The 20,329-nt window shown below is 46.8% G+C and overlaps 1 protein-coding gene across 5 annotated transcripts; it reads left to right on the top strand.

Annotated features, from left to right (window-relative positions):
- Positions 1-285: 285 nt before the first annotated feature.
- Positions 286-20,258, top strand: KATNB1 (katanin regulatory subunit B1). 5 transcript variants are annotated; one of them, XM_054079190.1, is made up of 20 exons: positions 286-613; positions 3,676-3,806; positions 5,906-6,023; positions 7,790-7,890; positions 8,427-8,468; positions 9,406-9,489; positions 10,442-10,557; positions 11,088-11,159; positions 11,436-11,586; positions 12,016-12,203; positions 12,328-12,461; positions 13,267-13,314; positions 13,489-13,574; positions 14,224-14,343; positions 15,414-15,563; positions 15,894-15,970; positions 16,368-16,442; positions 17,162-17,278; positions 17,882-18,044; positions 20,125-20,258. In XM_054079190.1, the coding sequence occupies exons 1-19, from the start codon at positions 574-576 to the stop codon at positions 18,012-18,014; spliced, it is 1,983 nt and encodes a 660-aa protein (XP_053935165.1). In that variant the 5' UTR covers positions 286-573; the 3' UTR covers positions 18,015-18,044; positions 20,125-20,258. The 5 variants fall into 5 exon arrangements, 4 of the variants coding, with proteins under 4 accessions (XP_053935165.1, XP_053935164.1, XP_053935167.1 ...); XM_054079189.1 differs by lacking the exon at positions 20,125-20,258 and adding an exon at positions 18,118-18,942; XM_054079192.1 differs by lacking the exon at positions 20,125-20,258 and having other exon boundaries at positions 12,331-12,461; positions 17,882-18,942.
- The last annotated feature ends 71 nt before the right edge of the window (positions 20,259-20,329 follow it).

Genomic DNA, 20,329 nt, shown 5'->3' with positions numbered 1-20,329 from the left:
GAGAGCGTCTCTGATTGGCTGCGGCCGGGCGAGGGCGGCCCTGATTGGAGGGGGCGGTTCTAATTGGCAGATGACCGAGGCCGGGCTGGGACAGCTCTGATTGGCGGGTCCGTGACTGGGGGCGGACGTGATTGGCAGTAGCGTCACTGACCTAGAGCCGCTCTGATTGGCTACAGTCGGAGAAGGGCGGACCTGATTGGCAACTGTTTGCCAGGACTGGATAGGCTCTGATTGGCTGCGTCCGGGCAGGGTCGGCTCTGATTGGCGATATCCGGCGGGGCGGGGCGCGGGGCGCCGCTCGGGCCGTTGTCAGGCGGCGGCTGCGGCGTAGGGGGTAGCGTGGGGGTCGCAGGCGCCGGTCGCACCGAGCAGCGTCACCGTCACCACCGGAGCTCCCCTTGTAGCTCCTCCCGCCGCGGCGGCCCGGGCCACGCTCTCCTCGCGATGCTGCCCCGCGGCGGGGCCGGGCCGCGGCCCTGACCCGGCCGGAGCCTCCTCGCCTCAGGGATGGCCCCGCGGCCCTAGGGCGGCCCGGGGAGGGGGGAAGGCGCTGCGACCCTGTCCGCCGCAGCCATGGCCGGCGCCGTCGCCACCAAGACGGCGTGGAAGCTGCGTGAGTGTCGGGGGGTGGGGACGGGATCCCGGGGGGTGTGAGGGATGCCCCGGCCTCTCCCCGCGTCGCTGAGGGGAGTTCTTAGCGCCTGGGGATCCTTCCTGGAAGTCGAGCCGCAGTGGAGCAGCGTAGGGCCGTGCCGTTGCTGTTTGCATGGAATCATAGAATCGTTTGGCTTGGAAGGGACCTTAAAGATCACTCAGTTCCACCCCCCTGCCATGGGCAGGGACACCTCCCCCTCGATCAGGCTGCCCAATGCCCCGTCCAACCTGGCCTTGAACACCTCCAGGGATGGGGCAGCCACAGCTTCCTTGGGCAACCTGTGCCAGGGCCTCACCATTCTCATGGTCAAGTAAGGTTGGAAAACACTTCTAAGATCATCCAGCCCAACCCCACCATGCCCACTAAACCATCGTGTCCCCTAGTGGCGCATCTACGTGATTTTTGAACACCTCCAGAGATGGAGACTCCACCACTTCCCTGGGCAGCCTATGCCAGTGCTTCGCCACTGTTTCAGTAGGCAAATTGTTCCTAATATCCAGTCTGAACCTCCCCTGGCACAACTTGAGGTCATTCCCTCTTGTCCCGTTGCTTGTTTCTTGGGAGAAGAGCCCAGCACTCAGCTCTCTACAACCTCCTTGCAGGCAGTTGTAGAGAGCAATGCGGTCTCCCCTCAGCCGCTTCCAGTCTAAGCAGTCCCTATTCTCTCAGCTGCTCCTCATAAGACTTGTGCTCTGATGACCCAGGTCACAGCTTATGCTTTTCTGGTGGGTTGCTGTAAGGCCCTTCTAAGTGTCTCTCTGACCCCTAAGACTCTCATGTTGTACAAGGACTCCTCCAGTGTTTGGGGTGCACAGGGAGCTCTCTCTGTGTCACTTCTGCCACTTGCAGTGGGTGTGTGTCGCTGGTGCTCGCTACAGAAGGTGCCCAGCTCTTTGGAGGAGTGAGGAGGTCTCTGCCGGGCCTATATGTCACGTTCTCTTGAAATTGCTTTGCAAGAGACGGCAAGGATCTGCTGCTTTTACATCCATTGTTTTTCCTCAGAAGCAGCAGTAAACCTTCACTGATTGTTGATTTCTAGCTCTTCACCGATGAATGTTTTCGTGGGGGCTGCTGAGGAACTCTTGTAAGCAGTGGGGAGTGAATGGTTATTTGAAAGTGTGAGGTTTAGACCAGTTACCTGGGGTCTAGAGTCTGGTTAGCAGAAATGCAGTATCCTCGACTGGTAACACATTAAGGGAGCTGAGATAATTGACATAGTAATTTCATATACTTTTGAGCAGAAAGACACTTTGCTACTTTATCTTCCCATTCCTGATGCTCCAGTTACAGAAAAAGCTGGAAGTCTGTCTATCTCCATTCTCTTTAAGTGGGCAGAAGTTCTTGATCTCATTTTTGCTGGGTTCTGCCCTGTCTCAGCATCCTCTTTAGAGCAAGAAGCATTCTGAGTGTTACAGATGTTTTGGCGATGATAATTAGGAGCTTAGAATTACTGTGCTGGTGGGTGGTACCTGGTGACAATTAGTCCTTAAAAAAAAAAGGTTTGTGGTTTTAAGGAAATTGCCACCTCGCCGAGGGAGAGGACGATGCTATCTGGGCAAGGCTGGCATCAGGGTATACTTGGCTTTTAGGAACATAGGGCTGAGTGCTTCAGCATTGACTCTTAAACTTACAATGTATTATTAAGAATGAAAAACTGAAGCTGCTGACGCACTCATGTGAGCAGCAATGCTCAGTATCTATCCTTTCAATTTTAACAAGCCAGTTGTTCTGTTAATACTAATTGTACTCTTCATTACCTTCAAGTCTGTGTATACATATGTACTCTAGCATTGTCCTGTTGAGGATTTCAACACAACACAAGCATGTTTTCAGATTTTTCCTTCTCCATATAATTTATGGTCCAGTTACCTTTGTAATTTGGAAGGTATTTCTTCAGCTAAAGTGAAAGTTGCGCAGTTTTACTTCCAAAAAAGCACTCTTAGAGCTTGAGATCAAAGTACCTGTAATTATTATTGCAGCCATCTAATATCCTTTTGTAATAATGTTGTGTGTAAAGTGATCAAATTGCTGCTGCCACCAAAACTATCCGAATGAAAGCTGAATTGATTGTTACCTGGCCTTTTTATAAACGGGTTTCTCGGCTATTAGGCATGCAAATCCCATGAACTTTCAAAGAAGACAACTTTAAGAGGAAGAAATTGTTAAATACACCTGCCAAAAGCCCCTGCCAGAAATTGGAATGGATTTAAATGTCCACTGTGGTAACTGGATATCAAACCAAAGATGCTCATTTGGCTTCTCTTTTGCCTCAAACTTGTTTCTTTACAATGAGACCTTTTTGTGAGGCCCTCTCAGTGTTAGAGCTTCCCCAAAGCCCCCAGTTTTGCAAGTCTTTTAGTATCAATCACATTTGGGTTTTTTGTGCCCTTTTGGGTATAGATTCATGATTCCATTGTCACAGTTTCACACCGTGCCTCGCTACGTTTCACTTGTGTTACCCGGTGGGAACGTGGCAAAGCCTCTGCCAAAGCTCTGAGAAGGGAACTCCACCTCTCCCTGCTGCTGAGTCTGGCTTTTTCTGTGTAAGGTAACAAACTACTGCTGCTAATCTGCCAGTCTAGAACGGGATTAGAGGGCCTTTCTCTGGATGACTCTGGCTGCTTCCTATTACTGCAACTTCTCAGACAGCTCGGCTTGCCGAGACCCACCCAGGTACCCAAGTTAAAGTGGCTTCTGTGAGCGGGTTGCTGCAGGTGAGCAAAGCTTGAAAAGCTACTGAGCTGCTGTGAGTGAAAGAAGATGCTTTTTGTAAGCCCCGTGAGCATTGGAGTTATGAAGCTTGATCAGCGGATGTCTGACGTGCGGCAGGCAGAGCCAAGAAGGGCTGTTTCAAGCAAGATAATAGTGCGGCTTCTTATCTGAACTGTGGGCTGCTGCAGATTGTCCAGGGGAAACTAGAAAGTTTTTCTGGAGAAGAATATATTTTTAGTCCTTTGGGAGAGATGGCATGGAAAATGGTTATACCAATCTGTCATAACTGTTTGCTTTTCTTCATGCAGAAGAGATCATGGCTCACAGCAGCAATGTATCCTCACTAGTCCTGGGGAAAAGTTCAGGCCGGCTGCTGGCAACTGGAGGAGACGACTGTCGGGTCAACATATGGTCAGTTAACAAGTCCAACTGCATCATGGTAAGTGCAGGCCTTGTTTTGGATTTTGGGGGATGACAATATTTATTCTGAGGTATGGAGGATGAAGAATGAGGGGAAAGATTTGGTTTGGTTGTAGCCTGTAGTACTTGTGAATAGTGTTTTAAGTTTACCACCACAAAGCTGGATGACCCACTTCTAGCTAACGAAAGGGACAGAATTCCTAACTGGTGAGACTGCTCCGGAGAGAATCTGGGATGGAAGGCTGCTTCAGCTGGGCCAGTGCTTGCTCAGGTAATGAACATTATGCCTTCCGTTACCAGACAAAAGATACTTAAATGCAGAGTTTTGTACAAAATCAGCTAGCTTTTTAGTAGGAGCTACAGAAGCCAGTTTTATAGCCTAGACTTCACCCTCATAGCAGGAGACATTCCCAACAGGATGCGTTCCCACCTGTCCCACAGATACTAACTGTCAGCACAAAGTTTGTTGGAATAGTTTGCAGAGTTTCCTGTGTGCTGGGCAAGAGTGATGCTGGGCGCAGCGTGTTAGAAAGAGGAGGGTTACCCCAGCAGTGATCACTAACGCACACCGTACATATATTTAACAGGTGCATGTCCTGTATCACCTTTGCTTTGAGTGGATGTCATGGGAAACCTTTAACAAGTGTCCCTTAGTGCTTATTTAAATAACAATAAAATAGTGGTGTGTTATGGAAGGCGTTCCTGTAGCTGTAGTGAACCCTGGGAGGGAGGAATCGGGAAAGTAGGCTCAAAAAGTCTAAAAGGAGATTGTGTCTGTTTTTCCATTCATTTACTGAGCTCAAATATAAATAGTTTGAAATGAGTGCAAAAGAAGTTGCTCACCTTTGGCAGTGCTGCACTTCTTGCGTAGCGTAGTTAAGCGGTGTCTTTCCAGGCCCTTGGTGGTGGTGTGACAGTAGTTTGAAACCATAGTGTTGCCTTCCACGAGGAGAAAGGTAGAAGGACTAAATATCTCCGTATGTTCCTTTGGGAGCAGAGAGCTGTAGCTCTCCTGCGCTGCCTGGGAACCGCAGACTTTTGAAGCTGATGTTTCTGAGCGGCATGGGCTGACTGGAGCTGCTGAGGACTTGTGCCGTTTTTGTATATCAAAAGAATCTTGATTTTTGGGGTTGTGGCATGTATTTTGTCCTGTGAAATTCATCTTTAGTGATTACATTGTTAGGATTCCAGATGTTTATGTATTGGGGAAGAGGAACTTCTCGAGTAGCGTTGGAACTTTGCTTCAAGTGTGAGGTGTGTTTCTGTCTAAGCAGTGACAACTGCGGCTGTAGGATATGTAGAGGGTTTCAGTTGCCTGTGGAATCCTAAGAAAGCACCATCAGAACAGGCAGCTTTCAACTGGCATTCCCAGTCTCTCTTCATATGTGGGAGGCACAGAGCTAGCTTAGCTATTTAAAAAGACCTGTTTGAGGATGGAGGAAAGCATAGAATATTGCTTAATTGACAAGCAAAAAATCTACAGAGAGGTATGTATGTTGATTGGCTTTCTAGAACTAGTTTTAAATAGTCTGTGTTTTAGTTAAATATTTTGGAAAGGTAAGTATTTATATAATTCGTAAGCTTTTAGATGCTCGAGGATGAAAGGAACCGCATACATGTGAATGACTACCTTATGCCTCAAGTTAATTCTTCAGTAATGGCACCACGTTATCACTGTGACACCCATCGCTGGCAGCAACTTATGGCTCCTTGCTTATGTGAAGGTTTCTGAGCAGCCCTGCTTTTGCTCTTGCTTTGATTTTGGGACTGGTTCATGACACTTAAGTGACCCATTTAGACCAAACACGGTGCCATTGAGCTTACACAGCATAATTTTTATAATGTAAGCGTGTGTCAGCCTTGTCCACACCTGATATTTAACCACCCATGTCTCTGTTGATGCAATCTTTAACAAGTAGTCAGTGTGCCCCAGCGAGTGGGATAACTGGAGGATCCGTTCACGGTGTTCTATGCCGTACTGGTCTTTAGGGTGCTCTAGCATACTGGTAGCTGGTGAGGAAAAAGGAGCAGTGGCACAACCGGGTGGTCCCAGCTGCTGTCTAAATGCTCCAGTTACCAATGAAGTATGTTAATTGTGACTCCTGGTTTTCTTTGCAGAGCTTGACAGGCCATACAAAGCCCATTGAGAGCCTACAGATCAACATGAATGAGGAACTCGTTGTTGCAGGGTCCCAGTCAGGGTCCATTCGAATTTGGGACTTGGAAGCTGCCAAAAGTATGTCATGAGTTTTCACTTCTGTTAATGTACACTTTTTGGAATATCCTTATGCTTAATATCTGTGCTGACTCAGAAGGTTCCTAACTTAAGAAAGAACAAGAGCCTGGCATTGCTTTCATCTTAATTTCCAGCCCTGTTAGAAGGCTTTTGTGGTCTTCCTACTGAGCCTGTAGAGCTGTGTATGCGTGCTCGACCAGAAATTTGGATGTGTATTATGGAGACGGATTTGAGGAACAAGTTTCTAGGCTTTTGACCCAAGTTTGTTGAAGTCTGTATTCCAGATCAGTTTCCGTGCACATACAGACTAATTAGGCATATAGAAATTATATTCAGAGTCTCAGCTTAAAATTGTCAAACTTAAGATACCGTGAATCTAAAATCGTATTGGAAGTTTTAGGTGTATTATGTTTTGTGTAAGCCCAGGAATCCCCTGCTTGCTGATCTCTTGTTCTTGTTTATAGGTTCTACCTTCCATTGTTTTGTCAAGTGTTTTTTCTCTTCTTCTGCTCTGGCATGACCATATAAATAGCCAAATACCTGATTTTTAATACATTGTAAAAGCTGTTAACTCATCGAGCTCTGATCCTCTATAGGACAATTGCTGAGTTATTTTTATTGCATTTTTCTCAAATCATAGACCAAGTTTGCAAAGGTGTTATGGATCGCTTGAGTGCATTTCAGTAGGAATACCATAAAATGACCAAATATTTCTTGTTGGTTGTTACTGGCTCATACAAAGAATATGTGATGAAAGTAGACTTACACTGGCTGAGCTAAGAAGGCAAAAAACAAGTGGCATAAATAATGATAAAAAGCACTTTTGTCATTTAGACAGTTAGAACCACTTCAGTTATAGAATAGTTTGGCTCTACCAGTGCAGAGAGTAACTGAGCTGGCTGAATTTATTAGATCTATGAGCCAGTGTCTGTGCAAATGACCATTCCACATCTGCCTCAAGAGCTAATTTCTGCCAGGGGAGTCATCAGTCTGTTCCAGATGACAAGTGATGGAGGGAGGTTGCCCCTGTTATTATCTGAGCAATTTTTCTTCCTTGAAGAGGAGTTGTGCACTCATCTGTGTGTTCAGAGATAGTGACCAGTTCTACTGGTCCTTTCTGGTTTCCAGAACTGCAAGGGATGTTACTTGGTTGATGACTTGCTGAAACACTGATCATTTCTTTGTCTCGTGCTTCCCGAATGTCCTTTCCAGGTCTTTGGGATGCTTCTTACAAAGGGCAATTGAAAGAGTCCAAGGCTGATATTGGAATGTAAGAAACAGAAATCAGGGCTGTGCCTGGACAGGGGTCCTGAGTCCCAGCAAAGGGTCTGTCTAAAAGCTGCAAGGTGAATGATGCAAGCAATCAAATGTCCCTTTCAGTTCCCGGCTAAAGCGGTGTGTCTGATGTCCCCCACCCCCATTCTGCTCTCTCTGTAACAAGTGGAACGACACACTGCCTGACCGCTGCTTCAAAGCCTGGCAGAGCGGAGACCTTAGGAGTTTTATTCATAGCTTCTGTGCTTAAGGACAGGATTTTTTTTCAGGATCATTGAAGACGGTAAATTCAGGGTAAATTCAGAAATATTTCCATAAAATGACATAGACAGATAAATAAACAATATGTAGCCTGTCTAACGTACGTTGTATTACTGTGTGCTTAATGGTGAGAATAGTATGGCTGGACTTCTGCATGGTGCTTGGGTGAAATGAGCTACTAAAAATGTGTTCCTTATTCCTTCTCCCCACTCCACTTCTCCTTTTTCCAGTTCTTCGTACCTTACTCGGTCACAAAGCGAATATCTGCAGCCTTGATTTCCATCCTTACGGAAACTTTGTGGCATCTGGCTCTTTGGACACAAACATTAAGGTAAAGCTAGGCTTCTCCTAGAGACTGTTCTCTTTACTTGCATTGTCTTTGTTTTGAAGAGTGCTGGAATGTGGTTTATGTCAAGCTGTTGGTAGATGCTGTACGTCATCATTTCCATGTGTCTGGGCAAGTGTATTTGCGAGTTCTTGTGAAATTCGTGCGTATATTTTCGGTGGTAGCTCATGAGTGTGACTCCTCCGTTGTGGAATGTGGCTCCAAGGTAGGTGCCAGTCAAGCCTTGGTGTCAGTGAGCGCAGGTGTAATCCACAACCACTGGGGCATCTGCTTCGTGAGTCTGGTATTTGACTCTAGGAGCTGAGCTTCTGTAGTAAGAAATACATTACAGAAGTGATTCTCACTTGGGGAAATAAGATAAGCAAATACCCCTGAAGCAGACGGGTTTAGCACCCCCTTCAGTGTTTTCATTTTGCAGTGTTTATCAGCTTGGTGACGGGGAGAACTCTTGTTCTGACGGGACCCTTATGCGCCCCACATGCTGCTTTAAGCATATTTGTGTTTGGTTTTCTTCCCTGTAGCTCTGGGATGTAAGAAGAAAAGGCTGTGTCTTCAGGTACAAGGTAAAAAGCTTCATTAGTTTTCGGGAGAAAAGGGGAGAAAGATTTCTGCTGAGAACCTGAGAGCAAAAAAAGTGATTGTGTCCAATTAACTTCCTATTTTTCCAGTATAAAAATAAGATCTGCATGATTTGTGAAGTGGCCTTGCAAACCTCTGAAGGCCTCTGTGATCCATATGGGAATACGAAACAGATGTCATAGGAGTTAACGTACTATAGTCTGGCTGGGGGGATGGAGAGCGTCCAGGAATGTGTGTATACTGTGACTGATCTTGCCATCTTCATCCTCTTCATCCTTTTCATCTCCCTCTTCCATATCTTCATCATCTCCATCATCTCTCTCACCCTCCTCTTCCTCCTCATCTTCATCATCTCCATCATCTTCATCCCTCTCCTCATCATCATCTTCATTGTCTCCATCATCTCCCTCCTCCTCCTCCCCCTATGGGTCCCAATAAAAGCCTTCGACCTCACCTCTTCGGCCTTGTTCTTGGGGGGATGGGCAGAGTTTGGGGTGAATTCTGGGCTTTTGGGGTCCAGATCTCCGCTGCACCAAGGTAGTTCCTTTGTCAGAGCCGCCTTCTACCCAAAGAGCTTGCTGTATATTAATTTCATTTAGAAACTAACTTAATGGCACAGCTCTTCTATCTGCCCACCCATAAAACTGTAATTTAAAAAGAGTTTTTACTAATTAAGCCAGATCTGCATTTAGCATGCCTAAACCGATGCCAGAAGCCTTTCAATGACGGAGATAACACCTGTTTGGTGTGGGTGGGTATAGTTCTTGAGTGTAGTGTTCAGTGTTCTGCGAGCTGTGGACTCTGTGGAACAGTTAGTTGGTTTTATTGTATTATATTGTATAGGATTGAAAGACAAAAGCCAGAATTCCCCCTAAAGGAAGGCGGAGTGAAGAAAATACTCTTTGATTTTTCTCATTTCAGGGTCACACGGAAGCAGTTCGATGTCTCCGCTTTAGTCCTGATGGGAAATGGTTAGCCTCTGCTGCTGATGATCACACTGTAAAAGTAATTTATTGTGACGCTCTCCTTATGTACTTGTGGCACACAGGAATGCTGGGATCATCTTCTTACCGGGCATTACCAGAACTCACTGATAAACACCTTTAGTTCATTAGGCAATTGGCTGAGTCCTGTGGCTTTACAAGATCAATCTGTTTACAGGGATCATGTCCAGTGGCCCAAAACATCCAGAAAAGAGCTACATGTGTTGAAATGCAGAAATGCAACAGATATGCGCTAAGCACATGATGGTTCAAGTTTTGATGGCAGAAGAGTTGTGATACCTGAATATTTGCCTCTGTTAATTCAGTGAACGTTACAAAATGAGTTGTCCACAGCACACTCTTCACCATTTAGTTTTCTAGCTCTGCTCAGTTAATTCAGTAGGGATGTGTTATCCTACACTTTGAGCATGATGATCAGTCTGAAAATTGCTGTCAGGACTGAGAAGAGCAAGCTAAGGAATTCAGAAAAGTAGAGACTGAGGCAGCAGCTTCAGTTATTTTGGATATGGCACGGAAGAATGTGGGCAAAGGACTGATTTTTGTTGTCAGCTTCATATGAAATAAACTGATCAGTCATTTTACTGTGGATTTTTCAAGGGGCACTGTAGTGCTGGAAGAAGGAATTGCTAAGGCGTTCAGGTTTTTTGTTTTCTTTTGAAACTTAATCTACAGGAACAGGTGGAATTTATTGTTTTTAGTTTATTCCAGTCTCTAAATATAAAACAGAAGCTTCCAGGGAACAAATTAGGAATTAAAGCTAAATAGACAAAAAGACTGCCAAAAAAGAAATGCAGCATTACATGACTGGGATGGTACTCCTTGCCTGGTTGTTGCTTTCCTTGGCAAACTTGAGTCTGTTCTTGGAGGGGGAGAAGTGTTAGGAGGTTGCCTGTACAGGGAAATCTCTAATATTAAATCTTTTCAATAGTGTCTCCCTTCTTTCTTTCTTCCAGCTGTGGGATCTGGCTGCTGGGAAGATAATGTTTGAATTTACAGGACATACTGGCCCAGTAAATGTTGTTGAATTCCATCCCAATGAATACCTTTTGGCTTCTGGCAGCTCTGACAGGTATGTAAGGGGAGGAAGAAAGGAGAGAATTTTATATTTCGGTTCCGTTTCCTGATGCCCTTCCTTTTAGGAGTGTGGAAAATAGGAATGTCATACAACTCAAACCTGTGGTTGTAAGAGCCTGGCACGTAAGCAGCAGCATGTCACATCTGTGATGCACAGAATATGGAGATAGTGCCTTCTCATCCAAAATTGATGGCATCTTCTGCCACACTGGAAAACAGTGTGATAGCCTCGAGCATTGCACTACTCCAGCTGACATCCTACCTGAAAACCAAGCAGTCTTGCTCAGCCAGCAGGATGTCCTTAACTCTGGGTCAGCTCTAAACACTCATCCCGATCTAGAGCCTCTAAGCATCTGTGGCTGCATTCATGGATCTTACCTAGACTGGCCGCCTGTGTGGGTTCACATCTGTGCACGACAGAGAAAGTCATTCTAACTGTCATCGTGTTATTTCAGTACCGGATCCTACAGAAGATTTCTAGTGGGATGAGCAGTGATTTTTTTTTTTTTCCTGTTGTGTGTACAGGACTGTTCGGTTCTGGGACTTGGAGAAGTTTCAAGTTGTGAGCTGTATTGAAGAGGAGGCTACTCCCGTCAGGTATATTAAATTCCTACTGCAGTGTACAAGGCAGAGGCTAAAGTGAGGGGTGAAGGGAGGATTTCCTGAAAGAGAGACTTTACTGGGAGAAGTTTGGGCTCCTGGAGATGTTGCACAGGCCCACCACGTTGCACAGGTGAACACCAGATTGGTAGGTTCATTGTTAGAAATGGGGCTGGAGGTATTCAGTAAAGTCAGGGATACAGCCCTGAGGTTCATGTGGGGTGGAGAAAGTCTGGGAAGCTGTGCCTAATTCTCCACCTGCCTTCCTTCCAGGTGTGTGCTTTTCAACCCAGATGGCTGCTGTTTGTATAGTGGCTTCCAGGATTCACTGCGTGTGTACGGCTGGGAGCCAGAGCGCTGTTTTGATGTTGTCTTGGTGAACTGGGGAAAAGTAGCTGACTTATCTATCTGCAACAACCAGTTGGTAAGCCACTGCTCCTGAGGAGTGGGGGTGGCAGCTGTGACACGCGTGATAAAATCCTCCTGCCTCTTTGCAGGCCTTCTGACCTTTAAGCTTATGTCAGAGACTATAAGGGGCCAGGGCTTGCAGTATGCCCAGCACTTAGAGCTTGTGTGCTTTTGCTTTCAGCAGTCTTGTGTTCCACTTGGTCTCTTTTTGGCCTGTGGAGGAAGGAACAGGGGCTTGGTTTGACCAGTATTTAGAAACTATACTTGGCAAAAGTTTTATCAGAGCTTTCCGCGAAATACTGGCAGTTTCTGACTGAAAAAGCCAAAGCACTGAACTGAAATTCTCGAGCGTGGTTGCTCGGGGTCGCTCCATCGTGCCTATTCTCAAAGGTGCTGGTGAGCGTCCTGCTCCCTGGTGACTTACCTTGATCTTTTGCCTCTGCAGATAGGAGTTTCCTTTGCGCAAAGCACAGTCTCTTCCTTCGTTGTGGATCTCAGCAGAGTCACAAAGTCGGGTTCCATCCCTCATGGGCTGATCAGGGACGATGAGCCTCTTGTGCCACCTACCCCCATGGGGTCCTCCCTTCGCCGCATCTATGACAGGCCGTCCACAAGCTGTAGCAAGCCACAAAGGTGAGGGAATCTGCAGGCCTGTTGAATTTTAAGATTTTAACGAAGTGTACAAGGAGCTTAAGTGCACTCACTCTTTCTCATAGTCTCCATAGGACTTGCTCTGACAGCTTCTTGTTTTCCACAGCAGAGTGAAGCACAACTCAGAGAGCGAGAGGCGAAGTCCCAGCAGTGAAGATGACCGGGATGAGAAGGAATCAAAGGCTGAGATCCAGAACCAGGAGGATTACAAAGAGATTTTCCAGCCCAAGAATGCTATCTGTCAGTACCAAGGCTTGTTGTGCCATTGAGTGGTGGTTGGATTAGAGCTGTGGGCGCTAAACTGATTCACTTGGCGTGAACTTTGACTTACTGTAACAGAGGTTTCACCTGTGACTGGCAGACTTTAGAAGACTTTCGTTTAATATTCTGTGCTTGGACCCTGAACCACAGATGATGTTGGTGAATTGCTGGAAGGTGGCACCTTTACAATGATGTCTGGTCAAAGCCTGGCTTAGAACCCAGAGCTCCATTGTAAGAGCACTGCCTTCCTGTCCTCATTAGGAAGGACTACCCTGTTATGGTATATCTATTAACATAGAATTTTGATATGCATAAAACCTCCACTAAAGAAGGAGAGGCAAAATGTTTTTTTTTTAAAAGCAGAGGTTGCTGCTTAGAAGACACAGTGCAATGCCTGTATCTCATTTTTATTGTAAATGAGAAAAATGAGGCACTCTAAGAAATTAATGGTCATTATTTTGGTTTACTTATGTGAATTGATTTAGCAGGAGGTGAATTTTTTTCTAATATAATTTGTTGTGGCAGTGCCTCTTCTTGTGCTTCACACCTCTACAGCAGTGATGAACTGCACAGATTAGTTTTGTCCCTCCCATTCTTGAAGGCCGAAAGCCTCTTACTAAACTCAATAATAGTGTCAGGGTCTGAAGGAGATAACTGTGCTTGCCACATCCCTGATTGCCCTAATCTGTAGAGTTGTTGGAGATCTCCCAGCTCCAAGGTTGACCTTTTCACTAATCTGTAGCCTTGGATGCTCCTTTGTTTAATTTTTTCTTTCCTTCTGTAGGTCGAACTCCTCCTCGAAACGAACCCTTTCCAGCCCCTCCTGAGGATGGTGAGTATGAAAATGACTGCTTAGTAGGAATGGGGTTAACGGCACTCCAAAGAGAGAGAGTTGCACGTCTGCAGGAACGACTACTTATAGTCTAGGTATATAGAACCTTTGCTCACAGCTTCCCTTGAAAGGAGTAATTAACTTCTACTTTCCTAATTCTTTCCATCTCGGTAGAGCCCATAGCTGCAAAGGAAGCAGTGAAGTCCAGCCAAGCTGTGGATGTCCAGATCTCATTGCCAAAGCAAGAACTTGTCAGTGCGGTATGATCTGTTAATAGCTGTTCATGCTTCCACTGTGAAAGATGCATGAATGCTGGGGATTTCACGGTTTCTAATCAAGCTGATTTCATTTCTGAAGACAGTAAAAGTGCAGCTCCAGTCTTTATCCTGCCATGTGTCTTGCCTGAGCAGTAGAATCGAAGGCCAAACATCCAAAAGGCGATGGCTCTGTGTTGCTTTTGTTTGCTTCTTGCAGTTGCAGTTCCTCTTTGCATCTCAAGATTGGGGCACTCTGAAGAGAGAGAAGCACTAGATTTCTGCAAGTTCTTGAGCTGAGGCTATTTTGTAGCCTGCATTGCAAACAGCTGATGGGGCAAGACATATAACAGAGGCTTCTTCAGAGTTCTCTGCCTTCAGGCTGGCTGTGGCCCATTGCCCTGATTTTAGATGCTGATAACAATGACAGCACTTGGCACTTCTGCTGGAGCATCGTCATGGTTTTTGCGAACCTTAATTACATTTTGGCATGTACCTGAGAAATAGTTTATTGCCTCTTGAACTATGCTAACAAATTGGAGACTGCTCCTGCATTAAGACTCTGCTGTGAGAGAAAATCAGGTCAGGAAAAGAAGGACATTAGACCAGGGCCAGATTGTTGCTGCTGTAGCTTTTATCCCAATTTCTCCTACAGTCTGATCCGGTTCAGAGGCCACCAATTGCCTCCTCAACTCCTTTCACCAGAACAGAGCCGTCAGTGATTCCTGCAGCCAGGAACGAGCCCATTGGCTTGAAGGCTTCTGACTTTCTACCAGTAAGTATCTCTGGATACTTAGGGACATGGTTTAGGGAGTGTTAGGAATGGTTGGACTCGATGATCCAATGGGTCCTTTCCAACCTTGTGATTCTTTGATTCTGGACAAAAGTTTCCAGCCAGTGTCTGTGTTGGATGGCATCAGAAAGGGAATTCTCTGAAGTGCAGAAGGATGTCTTGGGTGCTTTCTGCAGGCAGCAGTCCTCAGTACTGAATAAGAACGTTGCCTCCTGCTCTCCCTCTGCTCACTCAGTTCTCTCGGTTCTTCCCTCTGCCAGTTTACTCTCCTGCCTCCCAACTGCTTTGAGTTGCAGTTCCTGTGGAATTAGCACCTCGGAGGCTTGGTCCAGCAACCCTGTTGCGATTGACAGCAGGCGATGTGGACACAGCAGCGTTGAGCCGTGCTCACAAAGAGTGTGTTATCAAAGCAGAGAGCAAGGCGTGAGGCAAAGACTGAACAATCCCACGTGCTGGACAGTAATCCATTTAGAAAATTGGTGTCTGCCTTTACACATACATAATTATTTCAAGAATCTTTCTTCCTGGTATCTGAGATACCTCTTGGCCTCACACGGGACGGTATACCCTGTCTGCAAAGGGGAGAAAGAGCAGAGCATCCTCATGTTTCCAAACTAAATGTGAGCAGAGGAGGGGAATGGTGTGGGTGGGAATCAAATTGAAAGTCTAATCAGTTGTGCAAGATTTATGCTTTGCAACGTAATTTGTTGATTTCAGATGAGCATTTCACATAAAAAAGCAGGGTTTGTACAAAACCATTTCTTCGTCAAAATGTACTGGGTTTGAAAGCTTGCTTTGAATTCCTTTTTTAATTTTGGGAGTTTTTCTAAGGCTTCAAACATGTTTGATTGACACGGTAGAAGAGGCAAAAGAGAAGTAGCTGAAATTGAGCATTTCCATTTCAAACTGTTTATAAATCATTCTGCAAGAAAGTCAGTATTAACTGGCACTTTGTACACCAACATCATCTCTCACATAGACCAAAGGAAACTCCTACCCTTCTGTGCCATCCTGCTCTGTTATTGCAGCTCCATTGGTGTCTGTACTTTCAGGCTGTGAAAAACCAAAGCCAGACTGAGCTTGTGGACGAGGAAGCCATGTCCCAGATCAGGAAAGGCCACGAGACCATGTGCGTGGTGCTCACCAGCCGCCACAAAAATCTGGACACCGTGCGGGCTGTATGGAGCACCAGTGACATCAAGGCAAGAATGTGGAGAAACATGAGGCTCACGAGGGGAGCAGCTGAGATCTTTTGGCTCATCTGGGGCTGATTCTGCCTCTTATGCAAAATGTGGGTTCTCACTGCTTTTGTCCCCAGGGGTGCACCGCAAAGTGCTGCTCTGTCCCACTTGCAGTTGAATGGTCACAAAGACATGCGGGGAAAACTTTTTCATGCAAGCATTATCTTCTCTTCCCCAGCCAACTCCCTGTTTCCTAACTTTTTTTTGAAATGTGGAAGTTGATATTAATTGCTTCAGTCTAGCTAGCTTGAGCTTTGCGGTAGATGACTACTTCTTCCTCTTCTCTCTCAGAACTCTGTGGACTCTGCAGTGGCGATCAATGATCTGTCTGTTGTTGTGGACCTCTTGAATATTGTCAACCAAAAAGCGTGAGTCCTGGGTGGGCCGGATGCTGGGGTACCCGAGAGCCGTCTGGCTGGGGTTGGGAGTGCTGTGTTGTGGCCATGGCAGTGTGAAATGCATGTGCTTGTAAGCAGAGCTTCAGGTCTGCACTGCTAATAATTGCTGGAGTTGTATGAGGCCTTTTCTGCGGGCAAATGATGTCTTGCAAGGAAAATCGAAGTCTTGGAGCTTCATAAAGTGATTCTGCTGAGTCAATAAAACAGTCAGAACCTGCCACTTGCTATCACAAGGGGGAGTCAGTGAACTTGCTCAGTAAACTTGGGTGCTGCTGCCTAAGTTTTTTTTGTGAGAAAGCATATTTTTGTCGACTCAGCCTCGTAAAGCCTCATTCTCCAGTCTTGAAACGTATCCGTTTCTTTTCAGGTCTCTCTGGAAGTTGGATTTGTGTACTATAATCCTGCCACAGATAGAAAAACTACTCCAAAGCAAGTATGAAAGGTGAGGCTCCAAGAACATGGTGTGCTTGGGGTACAAGGTGTCAATATTCGTGGGAGAGCCTCGCGGGGTACATTGTGGCTGAAAGAAAATACTGAAAGATCACAGCACATGCAGTATAATGCTGATAATACACCTAGAAGAAAAGCAATGGAGTTGCCAAGTGTATGTGGGGAAAGATATGAAAAGTGTGCGTGGGCAAGGAGAGCAGGATGGTAAGATTCAGTGGAGATGTGTTAGATTGTAGGACCCCTTTGGCAGTCAGGAGGGGTCAAATCGATATAAAAGAAGTGAGTTTTGTGCACTGATGGGAATGAAACTGTCAACTTGAGACAAGGGGAATGAAGTCCTGCAACAGCCTGGGGGACACGTGGAAGATTGCTTTGAACCTCTTTGTTAGGTGGCCATTAAAAAGGCAGCCTCTCCCTTAAGATGGAGTTTATGCTCTTTCTACTGGGGGAGAAAGTCCCCTTGGCAGAACTTCTCTGCTCTTGAGCAGAAAGGTCCCACTGAGCCGGGCATATGCCAGGACTTTTCGAAAGGGCTCAGTTTGTCAGTCTTGACTCAGCCAAGACTCTGTTGATTCTTGGCTGTTGCTCTCCTTACAGGTTACAGGTGGTGAGAGGGTTGGTTTGAGTGGATTATCCCCAGTGACAATGTGAGTGAGAGCTGTGTGCTGGGAGGAATGACATTCAAGTGGGACCTCATTCTTTGTTTTTCAGTTATGTGCAGACTGGCTGCACCTCCCTGAAACTCATTCTCCAGAGATTCCTGCCACTGATCACAGACATGCTCGCTGCACCACCTTCTGTTGGAGTGGACATCTCCAGAGAGGAAAGGTGAGGCGCTTACTCACTTCCACTTGCCCCTGTTTTGAACCGGCCTTTCTCTTGGGTGAGCTTTGTTCTTTGCCATCAAGGCTCTGGTACTAGACTGGGCATGCCTTCCGTTTGTCTGCAAACACCAAACCCTCCTGCTCTCAGAAAGACCAAGGACTGCTTTTCCCTCTGTCACTGTGTAATGAGTCACACCTAGAAAAAGTGCGCGTCTGTCGGTGTAAAACCACCCTGTGGCTTCACCCTCTACCTTACAAGACACATGAGTTGTCAGCCAGGCCCCGGATTTCCAGTTCATTCACTGGATAGCTCTGCTCTGAGAACTGACTCTCCAGAAACAGCACCTCCTTCTTCCCTGGACTTTATTGCCAAAGGGGAAAAGAGGAGTGAGAGAGTCCTTATGTGGATGCCATTCTTCTGTGTCATCAGGACATGGGCTGAATACGTGGTGTTCCTGCAGAGCCATGCTCACATTTCAGCCTCTTCCAGGCCGTTTGCAGGGCTTGTATCCTTTCCTGGTTGAGTTGTGTCTTTGGCACTACGGGAACAAGCACATCTCTTAAGCAACTGGGGATTCATGCTGTGTCTGCTATCTGTTTTTTGCAGGCTCCATAAATGCAAGCTGTGCTACAAGCAGTTGAAAAACATCAGCAACATTGTCAAGAACAAGTCTGGGCTCAGCGGCCGTCATGGTAGTGCCTTTCGGGAACTGCATCTCCTCATGGCTGTCCTAGAGTGACAGCTGCCACCTCCTCACGTGCAAGCACAGGTGACCAAGCTCCCCTCTGCTCTTGGTCCAGCTGGATTTCACCTCTCCTCATGTGTCCATCTTCCCCCCACAGCACCGTAGGGAAGTGGAATCTCGGCTGGTCACTGGGTGGAGGTCCCAGGTGGAGACATACCTCTGCTGTATGAGGGGATGGGGCTGGCAGAGGGCCCCCTAAAGCCTCTGTAGGGAAGTGGCTTCATTTTGGCTCTTCATCTCAGCATCAGGCTCCCAGCTGCTCTGTTTCTGTGTGCTGGCATTTCCCTGATAGGAGGGCTCCGAACCTGCTGTTTGCCCTTCCTTCGCCTGTCTGCGCTGTCGGTTCTCATCGCTCTCATGGCTCTGTGGGCTGGGGCAGCACTGGGGGCTGCAGTGCCTGCCCCACCGAAGCCTGCTGTGCCGTGGAGCACCCTTTCCCTGCAGAAGGGACTTCTTCAGCTGCTGCATGGGACCAGCCCCTTCGGCTTGCTTCGTCACACGAGCCAGGACACCGTGCCACTGTGCCCGGTGTGGTCTCAAGGACTTGTATTGAGAGGAAGCTGTCTCTCAGCTTCTCCAAAATCCCTGCTGGCACTCTGGGCCACAGAAGATTCCTATCTTCAGACTGTTGCTGGGAACTGAGGTGTACCTGGATCTGTTAAAATATGTGACTTAAACAGGACTTGTATGTGTTTGCCTTTGGGGTAAGGATTTGGGAGGGTGGAGGAAGAGAAGGGACACGGACTGATGTCTTCCTACATCCACTGGACCGTTCTTTAGAACTGGTTTTCCCCCACCCCCCCAATAAATGTCTGTCAGAACCTTTCTGTCTCTCTCTTCTTTGCTGTGGGGAAAGAGGTTCCTGTTGGTGCTTCCCCTGCTCCTACCAGCCTGTCTCCCATTTTTTACACTGGAGCCCGTGTTTCGGGAAACTGTAACTTATAACGAATTTTATTAAAAGATTTGTAACTTTTTTTTAAAAAATAAGTTGTGTTAAATGCCTGAATCTCTCGAAGCGGTGTCCATCTTGGCACGGCTCCTGGCTGGGAGCGGCCAGGGAAAGCAGAGCTCTCTTTCCTGCATTTCCCAGGGGGAAGCTGGCCATTCTCACCTTTCCTGCTGGGGAGGCTGCAGTGGGTGGTTGTGATGAGCAACTTGGAGAGGCAGCTCAGACCAGGTGGCTTGCTGAAACCCGGGGGAGGTTTCACTCTGCTAGGGAGTTCCCAGCCCAAAGAGCAATGTCATCATTTGTGGCTTGTCCTTCTCCCCTGGCTCAATGCAGATCTCTTCCCCAGCAAATCTCGGCATAGTGGCAAACAAGTGCGCAGTGCTTTGTCTACAGGTTTTTCTGTGAGCTCTTGAGCGTTCGGGGATTTAGGAGACCATTTCAAGTGTGTATAGTGGAGCCAGAAGGAATGTGAAAGTCAGTCGCTGCCTTGCTGATACTTTGTCTGAACACTGTCAAGTTTTAGAAATAAAGTGGGGCATCTTGCTCTGCTCCGTGGATTTTGAGGAGGTGGCTCTAATAGTGGCTTAAGCAGCAAGAAGCCCTGGAATGTGCCATCGCAGCATAGCACCAGGGAACTCGTGGCACATGTCCCGCCTGCACTGCAGCCGCTTGCTGCATCACCCCAGGCCTCTCTGGCACAGAAATCATGCTTGGACTTGACAGAGGTGTGAAAAAGGCTCTGCCTGCCTCCAGCCCTGGTCAGCCTGCAGAGCTGGAAGAAGCACAAGGTGGATCAAGACAGTAAAGCGCTGGCACTTACGGTTTAATATTTGGATTTCCTGTTAATTAAGGGAGCTTGATAGCTGCAATCTGGGGGGGGGAGCTGTGCTCCTGGCTCTCCCAGGGACAGCTGCAAGAGGAGGGATTTAATAGGCTTTTCCAGACGTGGGTGGGAGAGATGCTGTGCAAGTGGCAAACAGGGATCACCCACCTCGAATACAGGAAAATAACAACGGCGCAGGAGGACTGGCTTTAACAGTTTACTTAAAATAAGTTTTGTTACAAAACAGGATTTTTTTAATTATTAAAATACATAGAAACATCTAATCTTACAAAAGGCTAAATTTATTTTTCCCTTTTTGTCTTTTTAAATAGAATACCTGTGGAAGAGAGAGGACAAGGCTGCGGTGGGAAGGAGCCATCAGTGCATCCAGTCAGTTATGTGCAGCAGGAGGAAGCGGACCCACGGGTGGGTGCTCAGAGGTGCAGGGGCCAGTGCTCTCTCCTCCCATCCCCCTGCCGTCCTGACACATTGGCCGAAAGGCTTCTGGGCTGAAGGTTTAGGTTTTTTGTTTCTTTT

The sequence above is a fragment of the Cuculus canorus genome, chromosome 13, assembly GCF_017976375.1.
Source record: "Cuculus canorus isolate bCucCan1 chromosome 13, bCucCan1.pri, whole genome shotgun sequence".
Classification (NCBI taxonomy): Eukaryota; Metazoa; Chordata; class Aves; order Cuculiformes; family Cuculidae; genus Cuculus; species Cuculus canorus.
The sequence above is the reverse complement of the archived record's forward strand: the minus strand, read 5'-3'. Positions and strand labels throughout refer to the sequence as shown.

What these genes read in the sequence shown, in the direction of transcription:
- KATNB1 (XM_054079190.1), top strand. Translation starts at nt 574, where the DNA reads ATGGCCGGCGCCGTCGCCACCAAGACGGCGTGGAAGCTGC. An exon ending in GCTGTGTCTTCAGGTACAAG is followed by an intron (nt 8,469 to 9,405) that starts GTAAAAAGCTTC and finishes TTCTCATTTCAG; the next exon opens with GGTCACACGGAAGCAGTTCG. An exon ending in CTGATGATCACACTGTAAAA is followed by an intron (nt 9,490 to 10,441) that starts GTAATTTATTGT and finishes TCTTTCTTCCAG; the next exon opens with CTGTGGGATCTGGCTGCTGG.